The sequence below is a fragment of the Mesoplodon mirus genome (assembly GCF_964341445.2).
Source record: "Mesoplodon mirus genome assembly, chromosome: 18".
Lineage (NCBI taxonomy): Eukaryota > Metazoa > Chordata > Mammalia > Artiodactyla > Ziphiidae > Mesoplodon > Mesoplodon mirus.
Genome location: NC_138994.1, coordinates 33,943,612 through 33,953,712, shown reverse-complemented (window position 1 = coordinate 33,953,712; position 10,101 = coordinate 33,943,612). Strand labels below are relative to the sequence as shown.

The window sequence follows — 10,101 nt, the reverse complement described above, 5'->3', positions numbered from 1 at the left end:
CGGAGGTACTGCCTTCCATAGGCTCATCAGAGATTTAGAGATATTGTTCAAATCACATGTCCACCCCACCCCAGTCCAGTATAGGCATATAAATAACAGTCTGAAACAGCAAGACCGTAAGCTGTTGGCTGTTCGTCTCTCAACACTAGTGTTATCAATGGATTCCTCATAGCTCTCTGATAGATGCATTGTCTGCTGGCTTTTGGAAGAGGTGGTTAGTTAGTGGAGCATGAGATTGAGAAGCAAAGTGGGATCCAACAGTTTGTGAGGCTGAGATGTGACAGAGCCCTAGGCTATGCCCACCATGATGGCCTGAATTAGTAGTTGGAATTGTTGCCCTAGAGGAACTTTTCATGGTCCTTCCCAAGGCCTCAAAGAGAGCCCAGTGCCGGGGGATCTTTTGCACCTCCTGTGTGGCTGCCTTGTGCCGTCAGGTGCGTGGTGACCCTCACTGCCTGGTGGTTGTGGTTCACATCCTGCCCTGGGGGTGGGCAGGCGGAGGCCTGTGGTCCTGACAGACACTACATGAGCCAAGCCAAATCTCAGCTTCTGCCTTGAGTTCCGGTGTCCACCCGCTCTGAAATCCTGCAGTGGGCTCTGCTGTTTCAGACCCCTTTTAATGTCCTTTCTTTCCCCGAAACATTCTTACAGACCCTTTCATATTGATGATTCCAGCAATAACCACACTTCCTGATTTCCTTGAAATCTGAGCCCCAGAAGCACTAGGGAAGGGGACTCTCCCTGAGCCTGGGGTGGTGGCATACAGATCCACCTCCTCTCCCGGCAGGTAGTATTCAGAGTGTGGTGTTACCTGAGATGAAGGAGATGTAGGTAAACAGTCGCCACAGTGGCCAGGAACCCTAAGAGGAAGCCATTGTCTTCACCCTTTCTGGAGGGTCTGTCTTCTCCCAGGAAGAGGCTCAGAGAGATTCCTCAAGGCCTTGGTTCCATAACCAAGACATACCCGGGTGAGAAGTGGCCCTTCACTCCTGTTTCTCAGACAGTTCCTGCTCTCTCCCCCATCCCCGCACCTCTTTGCCCTCATTTAGCTCTTTGGCGAGCAGAAATATCCCATCCAAAAGGGCTGGGATCAGGGAACAGGGCACAGAGCCTGGTCGGGGAACAGGACAGCCGCCCCAGTCATCATCTGGAGATGGTCATGTTGTTGGCAGTTGACCCACAGAGAATATGACGGGGCCTGGTTTCTCACACAAGGACACAGACTAACCGGAGGCCTGGGGTTCCTTCCTGCCACACTCAAGTCGGAGCTCACCTATGAGCTCACTTCCGGGTGGTGTGGTGATCCCAGCCTTCTCACAGAGCCCTTTTTCCTTCTCCTCCCCAGTCCCATCCTACCAGAGGCCATGCCAACGCTGGGGCGTCTCCTGGGCACGGATCCACACACGTTAAGCCATCTCACCTGGGGAGGGTTTTTGTCCTGTTCACCTGACCTTGGCATGCTGCTTGCTCACTGTGCTTTAGGATCTGCACACCTAGTGTGTGTAAATATGTGTGTACTGTTGTGCCATCTGTGTACCCCTCACTCCCTGGAGTACACTCATGGGCACACTACAGTGGGGACGTCAAGGATGCAATATTTATGGACTGCTGCATGATTCTTAAAAATGAATAAAACTGTTCACAAGGGAAGAAGAGGTGTTAACTGCGCAGTTGGCTTATTTGTGAAAGTTGCTGTCCGACTTTCTCCAGCACGCTTTTAATACTTTGACTCAATAACAACTCACACTGCAGAAATATAGAAGATCATGAGAGATTACTACAAGAAACTCTATGCCAAGAAAATGGACAACCTGGAAGAAATGGACAAATTCTTAGAAATGCACAACCTGCCAAGACTGAATCAGGAAGAAATAGAAAATATGAATAGACCAATCACAAGCACTGAAATGGAAACTGTGATTAAAAATCTTCCAACAAACAGAAGCCCAGGACCAGATGGCTTCACAGGCGAATTCTATCAGACATTTAGAGAAGAGCTAACACCTATCCTTCTCAAACTCTTCCAAAATATAGCAGAGGGAGGAGCACTCCCAAACTCATTCTACGAGGCCACCATCACCTTGATACCAAAACCAGGCAAGGATGTCACAAAGAAAGAAAACTACAGGCCAATATCACTGATGAACATAGATGCAAAAATCCTCAACAAAATACTAGCAAACAGAATCCAACAGCACATTAAAAGGATCATACACCATGATCAAGTGGGGTTTATGCCAGGAATGCAAGGATTCTTCAATATACGCAAATCAATCAATGTGATACACCATATTAACAAATTGAAGGAGAAAAACCATATGATCATCTCAATAGATTCAGAGAAAGCTTTCGACAAAATTCAACACCCATTTATGATAAAAACCCTGCAGAAAGTAGGCATAGAGGGAACTTTCCTCAAGATAATAAAGGCCATAAATGACAAACCCACAGCCAACATTGTCCTCAATGGTGAAAAACTGAAACCATTTCCACTAAGATCAGGAACAAGACAAGGTGGCCCACTCTCACCACTCTTATTCAACTTAGTTTTGGAAGTTTTAGAAACAGCAATCAGAGAAGAAAAGGAAATAAAAGGAATCCAAATTGGAAAAGAAGAAGTAAAGCTGTCACTGTTTGCAGATGACATGATACTATACATAGAGAATCCTAAAGATGCTACCAGAAAACTACTAGAGCTAATCAATGAATTTGGAAAAGTAGCAGGATACAAAATTAATGCACAGAAATCTCTGGCATTCCTGTACACGAATGATGAAGAATCTGAAAGTGAAATCAAGAAAACACCCCCATTTACCATTGCAACAAAAAGAATAAAATACCTAGGAATAAACCTACCTAAGGAGACAAAAGACCTGTATGCAGAAAATTATAAGACACTGATGAAAGAAATTAAAGATGATACAAATAGATGGAGAGATATACCATGCTCCTGCATTGGAAGAATCGATATTGTGAAAATGACTCTACTACCCAAAGCAATCTACAGGTTCAATGCAATCCCTATCAAACTACCACTGGCATTTTTCACAGAACTAGAACAAAAAAATTCAAACTTTGTTTGGAAAAACAAAAGACTCCGAATAGCCAAAGCAATCTTGAGAACGAAAAACGGAGCTGGAGGAATCAGGCTCCCTGACTTCAGACTACACTACAAAGCTATAGTAAGCAAGACAGTGTTTTACTGGCACAAAAACAGAAAGATAGATCAATGGAACAGGATAGAAAGCCCAGAGATAAACCCACACCCATATGGTCAACTTATCTTTGATCAAGGAGGCAGGAATGTACAGTGGAGAAAGGACAGCCTCTTCAATAAGTGGTGCTGGGAAAACTGGACAGGGACATGTTAAAGTATGAGATTAGATCATTCCCTGACACCATACACAAAAATAAGCTCAAAATGGATTAAAGACCTAAATGTAAGGCCAGAAGCTATCAAACTCTTAGAGGAAAACATAGGCAGAACACTCTATGACATAAATCACAGCAAGATCCTTTTGGACCCACCTCCTAGAGAAATGGAAATAAAAACAAAGATAAACAAATGGGACCTAATGAAACTTCAAAGCTTTTGCACAGCAAAGGAAACCATAAACAAGACCAAAAGACAACCCTCAGAATGGGAGAAAATATTTGCAAATGAAGCAACTGACAAAGGATTAATCTCCAAAATTTAAAAACAGCTCATGCAGCTCAATAGCAAAAAAACAAACAACCCAATCCAAAAATGGGCAGAAGACTTAAATAGGCATTTCTCCAAAGAAGATATACAGACTGCCAACAAACACATGAAAGAATGCTCAGCATCATTAATCATTAGAGAAATGCAAATCAAAACTACAATGAGATATCATCTCACACCAGTCAGAATGGCCATCATCAAGAAATCTAGAAACAATAAATGCTGGAGAGGGTGTGGAGAAAAGGGAACACTCTTGCACTGCTGGTGGGAATGTGAATTGGTACAGCCACTATGGAGAACAGTATGGAGGTTCCTTAAAAGACTAAAAATCGAACTACCATATGACCCAGCAATCCCACTACTAGGCATATACCCTGAGAAAACCATAATTCAAAAAGAGGCATGTACCAAAATGTTCATTGCAGCTCTATTCACAATAGCCCGGAGATGGAAGCAACCTAAGTGTCCATCATCGGATGAATGGATAAAGAAGATGTGGCACATATATACAATGGAATATTACTCAGCCATAAAAAGAAACGAAACTGAGCTATTTGTAATGAGGTGGATAGACCTAGAGTCTGTCATACACCGTGAAGTAAGTCAGAAAGAGAAAGACAAATACCGTATGCTAACACATATATATGGAATTTTAAAAAATGTCATGAATAACCTAGGGGTAAAACAGGAATAAAGACACAGACCTACTTGAGAATGGACTTGAGGATATGGGGAGGGGGAAGGGTAAGTTGTGACAAAGCGAAAGAGAGGCATGGACATATATACACTACCAAACGTAAGGTAGATAGTGGGAAGCAGCCGCAGAGCACAGGGAGATCAGCTCGGTGCTTTGTGACCGCCTGGAGGGGTGGGATGGGGAGGGTGGGAGGGAGGGAGATGCCTGAGGGAAGGGATGTGGGAACAGATGTATATGTATGACTGATTCACTTTGTTATAAAGCAGAAACTAATAAAAAAATAAAATAAAAATTAAAATAAAACAATAAATACTTGGGAAGAAAAAAAAAACTTTGACTCAAGACAAGCTGGACATGGAGGAGTGAGAGAGGGCAAGGGGTAGAGGAAAAGACATGTTTCTGGGTGGGAGCTGGTGTACCATCCCCCGGGCACAGCTCCTGCCCAGAGGCCTGATAAGGAGCCCTCACCTCCACCCACCCCCTTCAACCAGAGAACTTCCAACTGCAGCTCCTCAATAACTGAAGAGCAGGAAAGCTGGTGACTGGAGGGAGGCTGGGGGAGGGGAGGAGGAAGGACCACAGTCCACCGTTAGTCCGTCACTTAAAGGCTGGTGAAATGAATGGGGCAAATGACCCCAGTCAAAGAATTTGGCAAGTCCACGGCTTTCCTGGCTTTCACCCAACGGCTCTGTTTCCTCGGCTACCTGGAAAGGAGGGAGAGCACTTCCGAAGAAGCCTCTGGAATGTCAGCTTCTGGGAATCTTGCTGAGGACGGGGCGGGGAGGGGGCGCTTACCGGGAAACACTGGATTACCCTAGCCGCCTTGGGGTGCCTGCGACCGGGGCTGCGGTTTCTGCGGACCTGAGCGGCAGGTGGCATCGGAGAGTCAGACCTGCTTGCGGGCACCAAGACGACACTCGGTCGGGAGACCGGGACAGGCCGCAGAAACGTGAGGAAGTGCCACTCGCAGCCCAGAGGAGAGGAAAGGAAAGCCCCAAGCATGCACCCAGCCCTGGCCCCCGCGCCACGGGCTGCGTCCCAGGAGCCGTCGCCACCTCTGAGCAGCCCAGATGGGAAGGGGGTGGGGCGGAGGACGGTTCCCGCGGCGAACTGCTCGCCGAGGGCCCCGGGGCCTCTGCGGGAGCGCCGAGCCGCGCGCCTCTCCGAGCCCTGCGCGGGGCCCTCGGGCGGGAATGCGCGGAGCCGGGACGCGGTGGCGGGTAGGGGGCTGGGTCGCGCGCGGGAGAGGGCGGCAGGAGGGAGCTGGAAGAGAGTTACCGCGTGAGAGAGCCGTTAAGAGCCCGCGGTCTCTTTGGAGATGCCCTGGCCAATGGCAGAAGCGGAAGCTGTTTATATGGGCGGGGCGTCGCCACGGCAGCAGGAGACGCCTTGCGAGCGGCTACTGAGTGCCGGTCCCCAGCCGCTGGCTTTCAGAGAGGCGCCGGCGGGCGTGAGTGGCGACGAGGATTGCTGGCTGGGCCCTGGAGCTGGGAGCAGAGAGCCGCGGTGAGGGTGGGCGGTGGGAGGAATTTCTTTGAGAAGCTTCCTTTGGCCCGGGCTGCGCTCTGAGCCAGGTAAGGGACGGGGAGGGCTGCCGGCCGTGGGAAGGGAGGGCGTCAGTACCAGCCCGCTCTCCCATCCGTCCCCGACGGAAGTGGAGGGCCCGGGGACTGACATCAGAGGCGTTTGGGGGACACTCACTTCCCACCCCCTTATAACTCTCTGTATTGTTTCCTTCCTTCCCCTTGAGCCCCATCCTAATATCCCTTTTCAAAGATCAGACGACCTCCCCCGCCCCCCGACCCGTCGTACTGCCCTCCTGGACTCTCTCGCCCCATTTCCATTGGTTGTGGACGGAGAGAGGGGGGTTAATTCCCCGCTTTGAGGGAGAAACGGGTGGCCTCGCATGCCCCTACACTATTCCCTCGTTGGGCTAATTAAGTCTCCTCTTAAAGATCCAAGAGGAAAAGAGCGAGGCGAACCCCGTGTGGGTCGGAGCCCCGGGCACACCTTCTGTTTCCCAGACGTCGGCAGTAAAAGATCCTCCCCAGCTGCAGGAAGGATTTTAGTAAGAGCCTCCCCCCTCGCCCACACTCTCCCCTCGGGGGTGGGGAAAGAGGGCTCAGTTCCCGCTCTGGTCCCCGCAGGCACCACATTCCGTTTGGAGGAGGCTACCCCCGGATCGCGGGATGGAAGCCCGCTTCCGGGAGGCTGCGTAACTGAAGCCGCGGGAGTCAGCGGGCCGGAGAGCTCGGCGGCCACCCTCGGCTCGGCTCGTGGATGTTGACAGCCCCCTCGGAGAGTCCCCGCAGATATGGCGGAGAGCTGGCTACGCGTCTCGGGAGCAGGGGCAGCGGAGGAGGCCGGACCGGAAGGCGGCCTGGAGGAGTCCAACGCCCTGAATGACAGCCTGACCAGCCTGCAGTGGCTGCAGGAATTCTCCATTCTCAACGCCGAGCTCCCCGCCCTGCCTTCGGGGGACACCGACCCCCACGGCTCCCACGAGCTGGCAGGCTCGGCCGAGCCGGGGTCTCCCCTGGCGGCGGACCCCGCCTGCCTGGGGCAGCCGCACACACCCGGCAAGCCCACGTCCTCCTGCACGCCGCGGAGCGCCCCCTCGGGGCTGCAGGCCTCGCCTCCCGACGACGTGGACTACGCCACCAACCCGCACGTGAAGCCGCCCTACTCGTATGCCACGCTCATCTGCATGGCCATGCAGGCCAGCAAGGCCACCAAGATCACCCTGTCGGCCATCTACAAGTGGATCACGGACAACTTCTGTTACTTCCGCCACGCTGATCCCACCTGGCAGGTAGGGAGGCACTCCCTCCCTCCCTCCCCATGCCCTCGCGGACTGGACTCACATCCCAGATCCGCAGGCCAAGTAGGCGCGGTACGGCCAGGGCCCCGAGAGAGGAAGGCCGTCCAGGAAGGACCTCAAGGGAGCCCAGTGCTTGGACTGCTGCCCCTTTGACTTCAGAGACGGAGGAGGGAGGATGTTCAGAGGGCTGCAGGGGTGCCGACATAGAGGTTCAAGGGGAAAGAACTTGTCACTCATCCGGCAGGCTCAGCCCAAAGACCAGGGCTGAACTATGCGTGGACACAGCCCCCCAGGGTAGGTTGATGGACTGAGGGACACATTTTTGTCCCAAGTCCTGGAATTCCTCGACACTCCCCTCCTCAAGGTCAGTTTGTCAGGGCCTGACTGGAGGCAGAGCATCGTTCCTGCCAGACTCTGCATCCCGCCTGCTTTCAGTTGGCTGGAGGGGCTCTGGGAGGGGAGAGGGGCGTGCTGCGGGGTGTGAAGGCCATCGGTGTCCCAGTGGAAGGGCTACGGGGCCTTCCGAAAGCTGCTGTGCCAGCCCCCACCCCAAGCCCTCCCTAGTTTCCTGCCTACACTCCTCCCCCTCTTCTCATCAAACTCCCTGGGGGGACAATTACCTCAGCCACGTGCTTTCCACAGGGGCTCTTTCCTCCCACACTGGCTTCATGTTCCAAGTCTCCGGAACCTGGCACAGAGCAGCCAAGGGGCCCAGACCACCATGTAAACCTCCCAGTCTTGCCAGGGGGCACTACTCACCTGCCGGCCCCACCCACCAGGCCCCAGACCCCTGTGCCCCAGCGTGGTTTGGACTGTGCACCCAGGCCTGAACAAGGCAGGATGGTGATTCAGGCTGGGCACACGCTGCCCTGAGCCTCTTCGACCATCAGGATCAGGGGCTACTTGGGGACAGAGACCCTGAGGATGCACAGATCCTTCCCTGTGGCACAGGTCACAGGATCAGAGTTCCTGTAATCACAGCTATTCCACGATTGCTTGGGCCCTGACCCTGGGGCAGGTACCATTTGTAACCTTGGTGAGAAAGCAGAGAACCTCCACCCCCCCACACACTACCCCAAGCCTGAGAGGCCCCAGGAATGAGCGCTATGCTCTTGGCTGGGTAATAATCAACTGAGGCCTCAGAGCCTGGGGTGGGAGGAGGGGGACATGGTGGGTGAGGGCCCAGGCCAGCAGCCGGCTCTAGAAACAAGGAAAGTCATCAGATCCTCCCACACTTCATCCCCCCCCCACACACACACACCCTCACACCCACTCACTCATTTCACAAACAGAGAAGGCCAGCCAGGCCCAGGCAGAGGGAGATGGCCGTCCAGGACCTGGGGGAGCCAAGGCCTTTGACCAGAGGCCGCAAGCAGCGGGGTAAGGGAGGGAGGGCAGGACAGGCTGGCACTGAGAGCCACCCTGCGGCTCAGGGCTCGGATGACCGAGCAGGCAGATATCCTGGCAAAAGGGAACAAAAGCCCCCGACAGCACTCCCAGCTCCTGGTGCCCCGTGGCTGGTGTCCCAGAGCCTCCCGCTCGGAGCAGCGCCTCTGTCTCCCCTGCCCCCATCGGAGAGAAGGTGGTGGTGGGACTGGCAGTGGCTCTAGGAACCCCCCATCACTGACCCCACCCACTCTCCCAGCTGTCTTCCTTCTCTCCTACCTCCCTGTGTCCAGAACTCCATCCGCCACAACCTGTCCCTGAAGAAGGGCTTCATCAAGGTGCCTCGGGAGAAGGACGAGCCAGGCAAGGGGGGCTTCTGGTGCATCGACCCCCAGTACGCCGAGCGGCTGCTGAGTGGGGCCTTGAAGAAGCAGCGGCTGCCCCCAGTCCACATCCACCCGGCCTTTGCCCGCCAGGCCGTGCCAGAGCCCAGCGCCGCCCCATGGGCCGGGCCACTGACCGTGAGCACCGAGGCCCAGCAGCTGCTGCGGGAGTTCGAGGAGGCCACTGGGGAGGCGGGCTGGGGTGCAGGCGAGGGCAGGCTGGGGCGTAAGCGTCAACAGCCGCTGCCCAAGCAGGAGGCCAAGGTCCCGCGGCCCTCCAGCCCCCTGCTGCTGACCCAGGAGGAGCAGGGTGAGCTGGAACCCCTCAAGGGCAACTTTGACTGGGAGGCCATCTTGGACGCTGGCACGCTGGACGGGGAGCTGGGCACGCTGGAGATCTCGGAGCTGATCCCGCCGCTGAGCCCTGCCTCACACGGGGACGTGGACCTCACCATCCATGGCCACCACATCGACTGCCCTGTTACCTGGGGGCCTCCAGCGGAGCAGGCTACCGACAGCCTGGACTTTGATGAGACCTTCCTGGCCACATCCTTCCTGGAGCACCCCTGGGACGAGAGCACCCGTAGCTCCCTGCCCCCCGAGCCCCTCTTTGAGGCCGGGGATGCCACACTGGCCTCTGACCTGCATGACTGGGCCAGCCTGGGCGCCTTCTTGTAAGAAGCCAGGCCCTGCCCCACCTCCAGACAGCACCGAAGTCTGGGCCCAGACTGCCCCCCTCCCCGCCAGTGCAGGCCCATGGACACCCTACCGCCCAGGCAGGGGCTGGGCCAGCTCACCCCACCAGGCCACACGGCCCCCAGCCCAGGCCATCCTCAGATTCTAGTCCAGCAGGCTGAGAATTGGGGCCCAGGACCCAAATTGCTGCCTCCGCTCCCCAGCCCCCCATACACACAGTGTTTCATTGATCCACTTCTTCCCTGCCCCAGAGACACGCTAAGGGCCCTGCACTATGAGAGCTGCGGCTTGGAGGGGCCCTGGCCAAGCTGGAAACATCAGTACAGGGCCCGCCCCAGAACACCTTAGCTTCCAAGCTTCTCTCTCTCCTGCTCTCCTCCCCAGGTCTCTATCCAGAGCAAGTTCCCAGGTACAA

The 10,101-nt window shown here is 54.4% G+C and overlaps 1 protein-coding gene across 1 annotated transcript; it reads left to right on the top strand.

Annotated features, from left to right (window-relative positions):
- Positions 1-6,714: 6,714 nt before the first annotated feature.
- Positions 6,715-9,668, top strand: LOC309793344 (forkhead box protein J1-like; the record flags this gene model as incomplete). Its single annotated transcript, XM_082603821.1, has 2 exons — positions 6,715-7,212; positions 8,901-9,668. 2 exons carry the CDS (start codon positions 6,715-6,717, stop codon positions 9,666-9,668), a joined length of 1,266 nt encoding a protein of 421 aa, XP_082459947.1.
- Positions 9,669-10,101: the final 433 nt, after the last annotated feature.